At 35.7% G+C, this 15,644-nt stretch overlaps 2 protein-coding genes across 2 annotated transcripts in view; one reads left to right on the forward strand and one right to left on the reverse strand.

Moving 5' to 3' along the window:
- The first annotated feature begins 4,267 nt into the window (after positions 1-4,267).
- Smp_008770 (putative mitochondrial 28S ribosomal protein S32 (S32mt) (MRP-S32)) lies at positions 4,268-7,701 on the forward strand. Its single transcript, XM_018796727.1, has 6 exons — positions 4,268-4,304; positions 5,745-5,813; positions 7,169-7,225; positions 7,258-7,345; positions 7,378-7,526; positions 7,570-7,701. The coding sequence occupies exons 2-6, from the start codon at positions 5,779-5,781 to the stop codon at positions 7,631-7,633; spliced, it is 393 nt and encodes a 130-aa protein (XP_018651840.1). The 5' UTR covers positions 4,268-4,304; positions 5,745-5,778; the 3' UTR covers positions 7,634-7,701.
- Smp_126840 (hypothetical protein) overlaps positions 7,683-15,644 on the reverse strand; it is a 38,219-nt gene continuing 30,257 nt past the window's right edge. The window contains exons 10-14 of the mRNA XM_018796728.1: positions 14,452-14,603; positions 12,961-13,751; positions 11,182-11,333; positions 9,547-9,854; positions 7,683-8,197 (exon numbers count right to left, since the gene is read on the reverse strand). Coding sequence (XP_018651841.1) covers positions 8,183-8,197; positions 9,547-9,854; positions 11,182-11,333; positions 12,961-13,751; positions 14,452-14,603 — 1,418 coding nt within the window. The 3' untranslated portion in view covers positions 7,683-8,182. The remainder of the gene's footprint in view (positions 8,198-9,546; positions 9,855-11,181; positions 11,334-12,960; positions 13,752-14,451; positions 14,604-15,644) is intronic.

Here is a 15,644-nt window from a genome sequence, read left to right on the forward strand (position 1 = left end):
AGTCGCAAACTTACAGGATCTAGAAAACCTGATGGCTCGGTTAGTTTTGGCCAACAAACCGATTACTGTTTCGGTCTTCAGAAAAATGGATGAGTTTGGTAGGAATTTGTGGTATTTTTCTTAAGATTCATAACATTGTAACTGACTTACTAATTAAGGCCACTTTATTGGATGGAAATGGTATTGTCCGTAAGATGAATATGTCTCAGGAATGATCCATAGGAACTGTGTGGAAACAGAATTCAGCTCCATGCGTCACAAGCTATCATATATACACGAAGACGTTTAGATGATCCAGTTTCGAAATTATGGTCCGTTTTTCTCATTTTTGACCTGCCTCGGAAATTTCTATCTTCTTTTTATGGCGAAACAGGCAAAGTCGCAAATTTATCGAAATATTTAAAACGATATAAAGCGAATAAAATATTCTGTAGATGTGAATTAACCGGCAGAAAGCAACCCCCAAAACATTTCAGAATACCACGTTCAAAGTCACATCGTTATTAGACAGAAATAAAATAATCTATATACTGATTTCTACACACTTTGTAATAACGCGTGTAGTGGTAAATACATTGATTTACTATAAAAAGTACACTGAACGTAGGTTAACCGGATTGATACGGGTAGTATAATTATCGCACGACACCAAACTTCACATATGTCATGTTAAACGTGGTACGTACTTAGTTTACGTAAGAAAGTATTGACCTTAAAACCTCAAAATGGACGAAACTCACACTTGTCGCCCTGGCAAGATTCACAATGCATAGGTTAAAAAAAATATTGGCCTAAATTATATCATCTTCTTACCTCATCGTGTCACTCTCTTCAGAACTAATTATTCCGTACACCACCATGAGAAAGCCCAAATAAACAGAGAGCGGGATTTCTCTTTTCTCAAGTGGTCAACAACTGAAACACTGTACTTGAACGAGTGGTGTCGGCCTTTTTATGAACACTTTAAAGGCTAAGCCCAAAATCCGACGTGAAACAGGCTTTAGGAGTTTTTACAGTTCAGTCAATCTACTATTTCAATTACTGAAAACTGAATACTGAACTATCAAAGTAAATATTATCCCATTTCAATGTTCCTTTAGCACAGTTATTTTGCTCAGGGTTGAGCTTGTCTTATTTGTGACGTTGACTTTGATCTGCTTTCATCCATGTTTTTCGATCATCCCTTTACCCCTGAACTTGAGAATGCCTAAACACTGAAGGTTTGTAATTGATTTGTTTCTATAATTGTAGGAAAGAACAATATTTCCGTTGATTTGCAACTATAATCAATAAATTCTCACTTGATTTTGGAATTTACATGGCCTTGACATTGTTTTGTTTGAGGTTGTCATTCTGTGGAATATTCGTATCTCGATCATCAGCGTAGTCCAGAAATTCAGACGCTAAACTATACTCTGTAGTCAAATACGTCCCGAAAATTAAAGATACAACAGTTGGAGGTAGGCCTGTGCTGTTTCTCATGCTTAACTCAGTCCTGATGGAAGCCGCCAGTTCTTATCCTACCTGAAATTTAATAAGAATATTTTTATTGTGGTGGCGAAATGTGTCATCATTTCCTTCTAGACCTCAGGCTTATGGGTCGAAAATAAAATAGTTTGTGGTGGAAATGACAACGAAAAAAAGACTCCATATTATGTTTGCTTGAAGGGTTGGTGCAACAACCTTATAGAAGCTTCCATAATATGCTCTAGACCTGCATAAACCCAAAGCTGAAATTTTCAAGTTCCGGAGTGGAAGGCAAAATTGGATCAGAGGTTAGTCTTCAGAGAGTACGAAAAATTCAACTGAATTAACTTGAATTGAGTGAAATCAATTAAAAGTCGGACGACTTCAGATTTCCGTCAGAAAAAATTCTGAACAGTAGCTTTGCTAAATTCGATATTGCATCGTGATCCTTGTGTTTACTGATAAGTTCTTGTTAGCGAAATTTTCATAGCGTAGCATTAAATGAAGCCTTAAAATAAATGATTCTGCAAGCCTTCAATACTGGTACTGATACACTGAACGAACTTTTGATGAGTCCGCTCGGTCATACATCAACACCAGACAAACATTGGGAGTACTGTGCGGCGCATTTCTGGGAACAACTGCTTATCATAGATCACATACTTCTAAATATATTGACGAACTCCCAAATATGTCTTTGAACTCCGTCATTCTGGTTTGGCTAAGTGTGTGTCACCCTCGAGTATAAAGGTGTTATTGGCAATCGTATTGAATATTCGTGACACCTTTAACGATGCAACTGTTCCTCATTTTTTAAAACATTATCCTTTAAAAATTTTCGTTTATTTGTCATTCTTTGACTCATTGTGTTCGATTCAAAACAGCTTTCCTGTTAAGGCCTGTGAACCGTAAAGGAGCATCATATGTTGTGGGTAATTTCAACCTATCTGTCATTTTAGTGTGAGCAAATAAAAATGTACCCTAACTAAAATAACTTCGGCCACCCTTGGAGCTATTATTTTGGCTTGTCTAGGTGTAACAAATATGTTAATAAACGTGTGATAAAATTTCATTGGTTTTCGTAACTGGTATATTAATAATACCATCAATTATTCTGTGTTCACTTATAGAGCTCTCCGCAGTTGTTAAGTGAAATGTCATGCTGTAAGTAGTGCATCCCCATGGGAAGCCTTACTCTAGTGTCCAACATCTTAATCCAAGATAAAATAGTTATTATATATATCCGAGTATTACTGTCTGTCATGAAGCGTTAAGCTAGATTCAGCAAAATCTACATTGGAAAGGCAATCAGGTCTTCACGAATAAGCTAATTTTGATAACCACTGCTTCATCACTTGATAGCTTTAATAGAAGACTCGACGAACACACACTAACCAATGGATTACTATCTCCCTCTTGAACCGGCTGCGTCTAGCGCACATCTCATGGATTGCCACGGTTATCATTGTCGCATATCAGTCACTGCCTTCTGACTTTCTTATTATCATCTCCGTTTCTCTTATTTCTTCAATTCTGTCTCCTCACACACTACCCATACGTAAAATATCTATGTATTTCTTCAAAGAATTTCTTCTTCTGGCACTTGAACTCTAGCTTTGTTATTTTTGCATTACGACCAACCAACTTTGTGTCTGATGGTATGATATCTACTGGTATCCAGAATTCCTACTGCCCTGAGACAGCTGCACTCTCCCAAAACACTATATAGTAAATCTGTGATTAAATACCGGTTTCTGTTTTCATATTAGTTTGTGATAAACATTTATATTGAAATAATTGTTTCCTGTCTATCTTATTTTCAGCTGGCTTCACAAGTGCTACCAGATCTAACTTTAAGTTTTTATTCATCAAACACAATTGTTATACCAATGGTACGTAATCAACCTTTCACATGGCGTTGTGGAATCACACGTTGGATGATTGATATGATATAGTGCATTTTTTGTTTACTATAAGCAATCTCGCTGTTTTGGTACTGCGTTTGTAATGCTGAAGAGTAACATTTTTCTTTCTGCAGAACACTGAGAATGGAAATCCAACATCAACCTGATGTACTTATCCATAACGCATCAGTCTTTTAATTACGGCAATGCTGATACATCGTGACAGACCGGTTCTTGTCATCAACTATGATTTAATTGCCTTGAAACTGGGTTTGCCTTTCAAAGTTGACTTAAAAATTGAATAGGTGCGTAGAAAAGTTTGAGAACTTATTATTAAATCGACAAGATTTTCTGTGCACTCGACAATTTTGCGGTTTTCTGAATGTATTGAGGTTTGATCACACAATCTAGATGAGTTTCCTCAAAGGTGTCGAAAATTCTGTGGAAATATTGAGGAGAAACCCAAAAATTTGCGGGACTTTTTCAAAATATTGTGCGATTTTGGTGTTTTCTCGATAAATATAGACCGATTTCCCTAGTGTTATGAGATTCTAGGGGAAGTATTGTGTAGATCTCCGAACTTTCGGGGTTTTTATGCAATTTCCCCCATCCCGAAAATTCCATAGCAGATTCCCCCGAATTCCCCTAAAACGGACAAAATTTTTCCAAAATAGGGAGATGTGGATATGAACAAATCCTCAACAAACTACTAAACTGACTAGAATTAGTGCAGTGAAGTGGATGGACTACCACTCACTGGAAATTACCAAATACCTGGAACAGTGCTGAAGAAAAAAAAGCGAACGCAAAGAAACCAATCGGTTTATACAAGGTCGTCATTAAGATATTGGATATATTGGAAAGCGGCTAGTCCAAATCTAGCTCGCCATTCAAGGTTAAACATTCCAGGTTTTAACATGTCAACGACCTGTGGTACGTAACTAATAGTTTCTGGGGATCTGTACATGAACTGTCGGACTTAATGTTTGTATATACACCGTTCGGGGATCATATTGATACTTTTGAAGCTGTAGTAATTAATACGGAAATCCATTATGGACTTCTCGAAAGCAAAGTAATTTTGATGCTCAGGATCTTAGGGAAGATTAAGTCTGTTCATATGCCACATTGCGACTGGTTCTGATTCACGATGTACAGTGTCTTTAACAGTTAGTCACAGTAATTGCGAGGGCACCAATCAAGTACACTTAACAGAAACTATTGTCTCTACCTACTCTTATGGCTTAGATCAGTGGGATCATGTCCTGGTGCTGGGTTTTAATTTGGTTGCTCATGAACCAGCAATAGTAATGAGTAACAGGACCATTATTCACTAATAAGATTCGAAGGTTTATGTGTACAGGGGACTAGAAGAATGAGCTGACCATTAAGAGATAGTGGAAATGTAATCAGGGTACAATTCTGTTGTTCACTGTTAACCCGTAGTAGGATTACAATGTTGACAGCTGAATTATCTAACTTACCAAAATAAAAAAGCTATAACAAACAACAAAACAAGATGAAATAATGATAGGAATTGCTCAGACTGGTTGAGGTTTTAATCAGCGTATTGGTAATTTGAGTTCATAAGAAAAAAAAACCCTCAGTGGATGTTCGAGAGAATATCCGCTTTTACTAACATCAGTTTTTGAGCAAGTAAGATATCTGCTCACTCAATCAGAAAATAACTGCGCAACAATTTGTTTCGTGTTACTATGTTTCTCATCCTTTTCCATTTAACTCTTTGTTGCCTTGATATTACCACCTGTTAGTATTTTCTTCATAACTGCAGTGGTGTTTGGTCTGCCGTGAGACGCCATACTAGACTTCATATTTACCCTTTCTGGCGAGATTACACTTTATGGACGAAACAATGGAATTATGAATAGCAAGTTTGTGTTCCGGCGCGAAAATCACTCATCTATATAATTACATTGCATTTTGGGATTATACTTGATGTCAGTTTGTGATAAAACCCGTACCCCAAATTCTAACTCAAAATCATATTACTAATTTATAACCCTAATAAGTAGGTGGGTTGCCCTAAAGTCACTTTAGCGCTGCTCGAAGGTTGTAGCCTCACCATATTTGATTTGTAGTGGTGGGAGCAATTTTCAATATTTAGTAATGTTCACAAATGATAATAGCGGATAAATGTTCAAACAAAGACAGTCAGTTGTCTAAACAGCTAAATTCCGAGTTAAAAAGGTAGTACAGCAACACATGTGTCTAGTTTACTGTATTCAAGTTTTACTGCAAATTGACCTACTGGGTGCTTACATTTTGCTTGCTTGTGGAATGGAATGTATTTCAATACCTTTTAATGTACAGTATTTTTTATAAAGGCTAGCCCTATCTTTTTCTTCGTTTTAGCTGCCTAGTCTAACAAAGGGTAGTTTTTCCTGAAATGCTGATATCGAAAGCAGTATCATTCATTCGTAGGTAAGTTGTAGACATTCATTTTGATAGATTAGAAAGTAACGTGAGTTTATATCATTGCATTTCAAAATTATTGGAGGACCTAATGTGCTAGAAATAAGAAGAGCGAGAACTGATTTGTACTAGTACAAATAGATATTACAGACTGATACTTGCTTTGGCTACATTCCATTTGAGACATTTTTCTTCGAAGTTATTTGATTAAAGTCGTATCTAAAGGTAGAGATTTGTTAGGCCCTTATGAAATAACTGGTTTATCGAAAGATATTAATAAATGGGGTTAGTGAGACTTGTTTTCATTTTATCTTCTTGCGGGAATAAAATGGCTTTCACATGCCAGCTTTTAGTTTATTAATCTAGCTAGAAACTTACGTACCAGTGCTGGCAAAATTAATTTTCCTTACTCCGTATTTATACGTAATTTTATTTCCTGTTTGAAAAAAATCGTAAATTTCTCAGGACTTTTATAAAAGGCATAAAGTTGGTCTAACCCCAACATTACAGTTCTGCAACGAATTTTTCAAGCATATATTTCCTCTGAAACCATATAGTTGACCAGAACATGCAACTTAAGTCATCTAATGAGTGCTGACACAGACAATCAGCTTTTGATGCTGTACACTACAAAACTTGGCAGCAAATCCAACTGTAGATGTCTTCCGAAAGAAGTTTGGAGAATTGATGTACATCTAAAGCTATTATTGTGGGTTGTATTTCTTTTTACATGTATCTCTCATCTAAGTGAGAGGCAAACCAAGAGTAGTTAAGTGGGATTTTGTCTCAGAATATACGAGCGCTAAATTTCGATGTGCATTTTATTCTTACGGTTCATCCTCAGAGATTCCCTCTCTACGTTGACCGAGCCAATAATTATCTGTTGGTTAAAGCGATTAGTCCACCCGTAAGCGTTTAGACTATAGTGCACTGCAGAGGATCCAGAAAGGTGCATCGATGTCTAATGTAACAAAAATTTGTTTCAGCCCACTTGGGTTTTGTACGAAAGAAAAACATATCCACTGAGTTGTGAGCTAGATCTATTATATGCTACTTCATTCGTACAATAAGTACAAACTGATTAATGTACCACCTTAGAGATGGAACAATGATCACTAAGACTATTTCGTCACTGAATAAACACGGCGATGTTTCTCAATAGTTTTGAGCATTGTTTCCAACAGATGGACTACATACTTGAACTTAACTTTCTAAGGTTCATGGAACCAGACTGTGTTACTGGACTTCGTACCATATATGAAGACTATATTCGAGTAAGCAAATAAACATCATTATTTGTTGGTAACTGAATATCTTTGTGTTGCGTATTCATAATTAATTTAATATTGATCCTTTTTTTCTAGATCACTTCAAATCAATGCAACCCGTGTTTATAGGTCATCGAAAGAATTGGTGGAAAGGTATTTTTATTTTTATTGAAATCACTTTAAAGTGGTGAGTCAGCTATAACTCTTTCTCCCGATGGAGCGGTTGTTGTTTGTTGGCATCCAGTTAGAAAAGTTCCTTATGAGTGTACTAAAGTAGGTTTTCTTAGCCTATCATTTTGTTTTAGCCTATTTCACATGACATTAAATCGCTACGCACTCCAACTTCTCCTCTAAAAATCAATGTATCCGATACAATTATCAAAAATTCTGCAGAGCCTACTGTAGTAGAACTTTCAAAAGCTTTCGGTGTTCCATGGTTTCATTTTCGACCTAAGTATGTTAATATACAACACAATACGTATTCTTTCTTTATTCAGGAGAAGTCAAAAATCTCGTTCACCTTACTTTTGGGCCCCACCTAAAGAGCGAAATAGCTTGTAGACTTTGAATGATAAACATATTTCAATTGCCAAAAAAAGTTTCGTAAATTAAAAATCATTAGTTTTTTCTTGTCGTATATCTTTACTTAGATGTTTCAATGCTACTATAAACGTACAATAGTAGTATTTTAAGATATCTTACATATATTACGATTATACAGTTTAAATTACGATATTTTTAAAAGGATTGTACATAAGTGTGAAGACAGAATCGCATGCAGGGAAAATTAGATGATAATATATATATGGTATTTCATAGGACAGCTAACGAATCAATTGTGAAAGTAATAGTAGCAAAATAAGAGAATTTTGCCAAGCAAAAGAAAATTATGCATACAAAATTGTAGCTTCAGTTTTTATGAAAGATAAAAGTGCATATTATACCTCAAATTTGTGAATAAGTAGGAATCATCCTACAAAGCCTTCTAGTGATCTAAATTTCCCGTTTGAAACCGTCGAAATCACAGTTATTAAGCTCGAATCGTCAGTCACAGTGCACAATATTGAGAAATTGTGTTCTTTTGGTGAAAACAAGAAAAACGAAGGCAGTTTACAGGACATGATGCTGAAAGAGATAAACAGAGATTTTAATTTCATGATGTCAGTTTCATTGTGTTTATCTTCCACGAACCTCTGCATGTAAACCAGTACAGAAATAACACTTTTGTGTTGAAATTTAAGAAAGCCAACTAATTTGTGTTTTTACAGTAAGATTACATTCATTTTTTGAAATGAGGCAATCAAATCGCTCCAGAATCAACAAAAAAGTGGTTTTTATGAAAATCAACTGAAGATTTATAACTTCCTAAGAAAACTTGTTTTTATAACCACACGGTTTCAATCTAAAATAGTTTACATTTAGATGAAAGTAAATAAATGGAGCTGACTAGTCAAGTATTTCCCCTGTATAATTTGTGTAAAACTTGTGGATTTTAATGGGTGATGGTTAAAATATGGTTTAAACTAGTGTATTATATGTAAACTCTTACGAATCAGTTTAGTGTTCTGGAGTCAAGGGGTTGTTGGTAGTCGAAAGGAAACCCCAAAATTAGTTTCTGTGCTGGTTTGCGCTTGTACTCAAGGTGTGCCTATAATCTCGAAGAGACTGGTGCTCTCTAGGGGATTCGAACCGCGTCACCTAGTTCTACAATCTGAGAACTTACTGTTGAGTCATTCGAGGGGCTTAGACTAGTGGCCGTATTGCAACTTGATCGATATAATTAGACCAGCACTGAGGAACAAAATAAACATGATATTGATCACTACTCAGTGATTAATATTCTGTCTGATGTTACTGCGGCTTTTTTTCGCGAGTCGATATCGAGCGGATAATATCGCAAATTGAGTGAGAGTGGATAGAATTTACATTACAAATAGACTCCTCTGATATTTACACCTAAAGACTTTACAAAGGTTGGAGAAGAAACTTATAGTTTACATATTAACCGTTCATCATTCAGTGAAATTTCGAAAATTGGTCTGATGACCAGGGAAACATAAGGTTTTGGTGCAGCGTTGGCGGCTGTTATAATTTATCAGTTAGTAGGTTTGTCTCCAACGTAAGCTTTTTTGGAACGTATGAATAATTTAACAAGTCATTAGTCTCTGTGACTAGTATATTGAATAATGTGTTCTTAAAATCTTATTTGCAATTTTCGTGTTCCCATTATATAGTGAATGTGTGTATTTTCTTAATATCGACAATGGAATTCCAGTTATCCTAATAATTCTAACCAACTTCTGGTGATTTGGGGTTCTTCTTATCGGTTAGTTTACGTTCATGATATCAAAAATAAGCTGCTCTTATGTGAATATGCTTTAATAATGTCTAAGGTTTAGAACTTATATAACAGTCGTATTGTAGGTTAGGTAAATAATAATGTCATTTAAATTATGACAGTTATCGGGTCTTACTTTATTTAAATTTGATGATAACTGCTGTTCTGGACCGTTTCGGTGTCTTTTATCAGTGGGTTTAAGTGGTTTTAGTGATTGAGAACTAGGTTGCACACTTTGCATCTGTGGATGACATTCATTTTTGTTATTATTTGATACGGTGAGATTCTTGGAATGACAATGTGAACAGTAAAGCAAGTTACGTCGAACACGAACTTCCACATCTGATAGACCATCACCTAGCGCAATTCCACATCTTGCACATACAAAACATGGTAAATGATAGTATAGATTTAAGGATTCAATAACCATTGAGTCCTCAGAATCTGTGTAGAAAGCAAATAAAGTAAATCATTTTAATCGGTCCGCGATGAAAGAGACTGTTAATTTATACACAAACTAAACTGTCGATTTTTATACTAGCTATGGATAATCTGGAGAACTGAAACCCATATGGGACCTCTAACGTTAGTACCTGTGCTGTAATTGCTGTTAAATATTTTGCGGCGGTCAAGAATGGATAGAATCTGACGAGCACAAAAAACCGTAATGTGACAACAGACTTTTGTATGTCATTAGGTAATATAGGGGTTAGTTATGGCTTGATTGCTCCGGCGTAAACGTCTCTATTATGGATACTGAAATAGGAGACTAGAGGTGTTTATTCTAGATGACAGACTCTGTTTCTGGGCGGCAACAAATAATAAACAGAAACAACGAGGCTATTACATCTGGTTCAAAATACTCAAATTTCGGGGCATGTATCTATCGACAATCTAGAACAAATAACGAACATCGAAAAAGAAAAGCATTTACGGAGATAGAGTTTTGAGATCTAAAATGTAGTTAGGTTTCCTAACTTTATACACAGGAGTCTCAAATAAAGGGTGTTGAAATATGTCCCTATAAACGCTTTAAATCTTTATAAAAACTTGAAGTCTGATACGAAATGTAATTGAGGATAAGTCCCGATGCATACATTCTGATAAAGGTTTAGGAATCCATAGTAATCGAATCTCACAGGCCAAGTGTAAGATTGATATCCATAGAGGTTGAAAGTGCGCATAAAGTTTTTTCAAACTGTCAGGTCTACTCTTAATTTTCTGGCTAACCGATCATTGTTCAGACCATTTTCTTCATCTAGTTTCCATATAGTACCCATATGTCGGTAGTTATTTTTAAACGAATTTTTTAATTTATTCAACATAAATCAAGTACAACTACTGGGCTCCTCAAAACAAAATAAATAAAGAGGGCCAAACCAGGCGATGAGCACTTTCGAGTTTTTTAATCACTAAGAAACCAATTGGTCCAAATTCTATGCGAAATTTTAGGGTTCTTGTAAATGCAAGATTTGTGCAGACAAAACAAACCAGTGTTACACAGGAAACAGTGTAAGATAGCGGGTAAATATTTTAGTTGCAAGAGTTGTGGGAAAATATACCAGTAAATAAAGAATCCTGAGGTAATTAGCTCACCACAACTCTGGTAAGCTTGTTCAAGCTACAAATAAAAGTTATTTGATCTTACTTTATTCCTTCAGCTCACAACTAAGTACTGTCAACCTTATGTAATAAAACTATTAATGATTCTAAAATGTAATTGATAAATTGGTAAGTATTTGAACCAAATAAATCGGTTTGTTGGGATTACCTAGTTTGGCATTACATGCTGCGCATAATTGATTAATATCAATTATTCGCACGCGTGGCGTCCGAGGAGGAATCGGTGGTATTTTAGCTTCCAAATCTTCGCGAATTTGATGTGGTGCTGGCAGTGGAAATCTTTTAGTTTCATCAGAAGAGCTGCAATTACAAGAGAAATAGCAACAGTGTTGTAATTGTGTTGAATGAAAAATCGATTCGATTTTTTCTTTCCGATCAATCAAACAATTTCATGTGATTAATCAGCTATATATATATATATATATATATATATATATATATATATATATAATATTCTGTTATTCAATGGCGGATGACATAGTCCTGTTTGGTGAAGACGCTGATGAAATGCAGAGTCTTTTGGTAGCACTGAGTAACAATGTCAGTATGTTTGGGATGCGTTCCTCCCCCTCTAAATGTAAATTGTTGCTCCAGCACTGGCCTGCGTCAACACCTGAACTAAGGATAGGGAGTGAAGTAGTCGAACGCGTCGACAACTTCACTTATCTTGGAAGTCTGATCAGCCCTAATGGGTTGGTGTCTGACGAAATTTCAGCACGGATTCAAAAAGCTCGTTTGGCTTTTGCCAACTTACGTCACCTATGGCGAAGACGAGATATCCGTCTATCAATTGAGGGACGAGTATACTGCGCAACAGTTCGCTCTGTTCTACTTTACGGCTGTGAAACATGGCCATTAAGAGTAGAAGATGCTCGTAAGTTACTAGTATTTGACCACAGATGCCTTAGAAATATTGCTCGCATCTGCTGGGATCACCGGGTAAGTAATAATGGGATTAGACACAGGGTATTAGGGAATGATGGTAAAATCAGTCGATGAGGTTGTGAATCTTCATCGACTGAGATGGTTGGGTCACGTGTTACGTATGCCTGAACACCGATTACGACGACGCGCTATGCTGACTAATATTGGCAATGGTTGGAAGAGAGTTAGGAGCTGTCAAACCAAAACGTAGCATCAGTGCTTGAAGTCACTAACTTCTAGTCTGAGCCATGTTGTTAGATGCAGACTGCTTGGTTGGGGTCCGCGTGACTATCGTAACCAATGGCTGGAGACTGTGGGTGACATGGCTCAGAATCGATCACAATGGCGTAGGTGTATACACTCTTTATCTTCCCTTAAACCATGAGGTTAGAATTGCTTTATATCTGTCTTTCTTCCTGTACTATATCCTTATATGCAACCTTTCTGTTGTATATTACCACCACTAAATTAACTACTATGAATTCGGTGTTCATCTTGTTTTGCTAATGAGGTATGGCAACTTGGACCGATGCATATATGTGCCTGGTACTACGTTGTAGCTGACTGACTGGTGGTTTGGGTACTTGGCTCTAGTTTTCATGCCTGAACATCTACTTGCAATTAGTATCAAATCGATACATTTATGACCTTATGTGTAACTGGATCTCTATAAAAATGAAGCTACCAAGGATATGTATGGTTAAATTAAAAGCACATTAAACAGCCTAATATTTAAGTCAGTAAGATCAATTAACAGATAATTGAAACCACTGGAAAACGACTAAGGTGATTAAACGAGAAAAAATGTCTGGTTAAAAAATAATTTTTTCTACATGGATTTCGCCAATAAAATATTTCAATGAGACTACAAATTCTATCTTCGAGAACAAAGACATACAACAATATATGTAAGCTAACTTTTGAAAATCAAATATACGACAAAATGTACTGGTTACACTAACTAACACCCGACATGTATTTAACAAACTTATATTGAGCTTACCTCAAAGCATATTTAACAGATGACCTTTCTAAACCGTATTCATTAACAAAATCTCCGGTGACGCTTTGCTTATCATCATTCAGCGAATCTTGAGGTGGCTGTTTCTTTTTAGCCATTGGTATTGGTGCAGCAGGTTGTGGTGAAGAATGAATGTTCGAAGCGTTGACATAAATATCGGATTCTGAGACACGTAGGAACTTGTTTTTTGTTGTGTCGGAAGATGAATCGGACTTAGCTGGAATCGTTTGGTTACTTGAACTGAAGATGGATGGACGTGACTCAGATTCAACAATCGTAGTGAATCCACTAAACTGGGGTGCAGCACGAGTTGCTTTAGGAATAGGCCGTGGAGGGACATGGGGTCGGAAGGAATCTAGTTGTTTTGATTTACACAAATCTGTACTATATAGAGGGTAAGATTGTGGAGGAACATTGGACACTGAATTCTGTTTATAGTTTGAGGGAAATGAACCTCGAATACCAGATATGTGAGAGGGAATATCATCCCATGTTTCAGGCAGTTTGGGATGAATATGGAATGTTCGCTGCTTTGATAAATGTCTTGTTTTGAGTAACGACGAAGGATGCGAAGTCGTTTCATTTGGGAATGTGGGTGTTGATGTGGAGGAATCTCCAAAAATATTTGGAACAGATGTTACCTCTTGTCCAAGTGATCTGTTCACAGCAAATTGTTCTGGACGAGTTATTTTCTTGTGTGTAAAATCAGTAGGCTTAATATTATCCAAAACAGAAACAGTTGGTCGTATTTCATGGGTCATTTGAATGCTTGGCTAAAAGTTGAAGAGGTAATAAGACGGGTTTAACTTCCAGAAACACTATGATGTTTCTAATATGCTTTAAAAATTCAACATTCTGCAGCTTATAAGTGATGTATCTTGTTACATAACGTACACAAAAGTCCGAAAACATCTTAATGATTTTCTATTTCCAAGTCTTTGTGGTTTACACAATTTTACTGAACCATACGATAAAGGATAACATACTCAAAACTTTATTAACTGCATATCAGTGTGATAGTTAAAACCGATTTGGAAGTAAGTATCAAGCATAGTAAAGTGACTACAAGTTCAAAAAGTACAGTTGTGAAACTTCCAATCGTATGATTTAACCTACTTAGTTACTTCACAGATGATATGCCGAAGGAGTACCGCTTCAAGTTGTAGGTTATTCCGATTCCCCGGTTAGTCAAAAACTGTCACAACTAACTTTAATTATGATTTATAATTTGATTTCGTGTTTTCTCTTTATGATCTTCAAATTTCAGTTTCGCGCTTTTGGAATTGGTTGATCAGTTGTAAATTGAATTGTTTAAAGTTGATGAGACGCCGTGTAATAAAATGTCAATTTTATTTAAAATCAATGAGACACTGTAATATATAATGTGTACGGAACTTTAGAACTTTTATATAGATGTTTTCAGTTTTAAAAATCAATAAAAATCCTGTGAATATTAGAAAAAAAACGACTTACAGATAGTGTGGATGCAGTTACTAATGAAAAAGAAACAGGTTCCGTTAAAGTTACTTCTACATTTTGTTTATGATATAAAGTACTATTGCAATTTGCTGAATCCGATGGAGTTGGTGTGTTTGATGACATTTCAAATTCCATAGCATTTGAAACTAATGAAAAGAAAACCATTCAAAGTGATAACGAAACGAAATGAAAACGTTGAAAACAGCTACAGTTGGATTTAAACAGTTTAATCTTTAAATCAGTTAGATGAATTCATTTCAGGGACACTTGAATGTCGAATGCTAAAAACACATAAATGTTGTAAAATCTGAAATCTATTCATTTTTCTAGTGTGTATATATTTCGAATTCTTTTGAAAATTAAAACTCACAGTCGGTCTAGTAGGAACCATCATTTTAAAATTCATTCCTTAATGTAAATTCCGGGGTGTTAATGACTATTCTTCACTTTATTTACTACAAAACACCTTTAATATCAGTTAATTATTCTTACGATGATACCTCAGTGACTATTTAACGATGCAATATTAGCTGATCTTTCCACTTAATATTAGCGCCGATTTTCTACCGGGAACACTTTGTTATGGGTTAGGATTATTGATGTGTTCTGGATGGGCGTTTTCACATCTGTTGCGAAACCCGAAAAATAATCGATGGAATTAAGCTTAACCAGGAGGCTATGTAACGCCATAGCTGTTTTAAGAACACGTCCTTTCTTAAATAGTGTTTAATGTATACTGTAACCTATCGAATTGAAATATTTAATAAACTTTACTCGGAAAGTACTCAAATACAAATGATTTTCTCCCAACACCATTTTTCGCATGACCTCTGTTCATTTTTAATTGTCTGCCGTTACTTCTAGTTCGTTTATTTTCTGCATCCTTGAAGGCCATGCTTTCGTTACAATATATACAATTGTACCAATTCAAGATGTTCTGCTGGAATATTAAGTTTTTCCAACACTTCATCTTTTTTTCCTGTGTTAACGGGTAATTATTGAAGTGCAATGTACTAGCTGCGGTTACCGAGTCCGCAATAAAACTTTATAAATAAAAATAGGTGAGTCGTTCCTTAATTCGCAAGTATCGTAGGCCAGTGGGAAACCTCAATATACTCAGTTGTTTATCAAGATCTAAAAAATACACAACAATCATACCCTGCTTAACACCACTTGGCTTTAGATAG

This window comes from Schistosoma mansoni, chromosome 4, assembly GCF_000237925.1.
Source record: "Schistosoma mansoni strain Puerto Rico chromosome 4, complete genome".
In the NCBI taxonomy this organism is placed as follows: domain Eukaryota; kingdom Metazoa; phylum Platyhelminthes; class Trematoda; order Strigeidida; family Schistosomatidae; genus Schistosoma; species Schistosoma mansoni.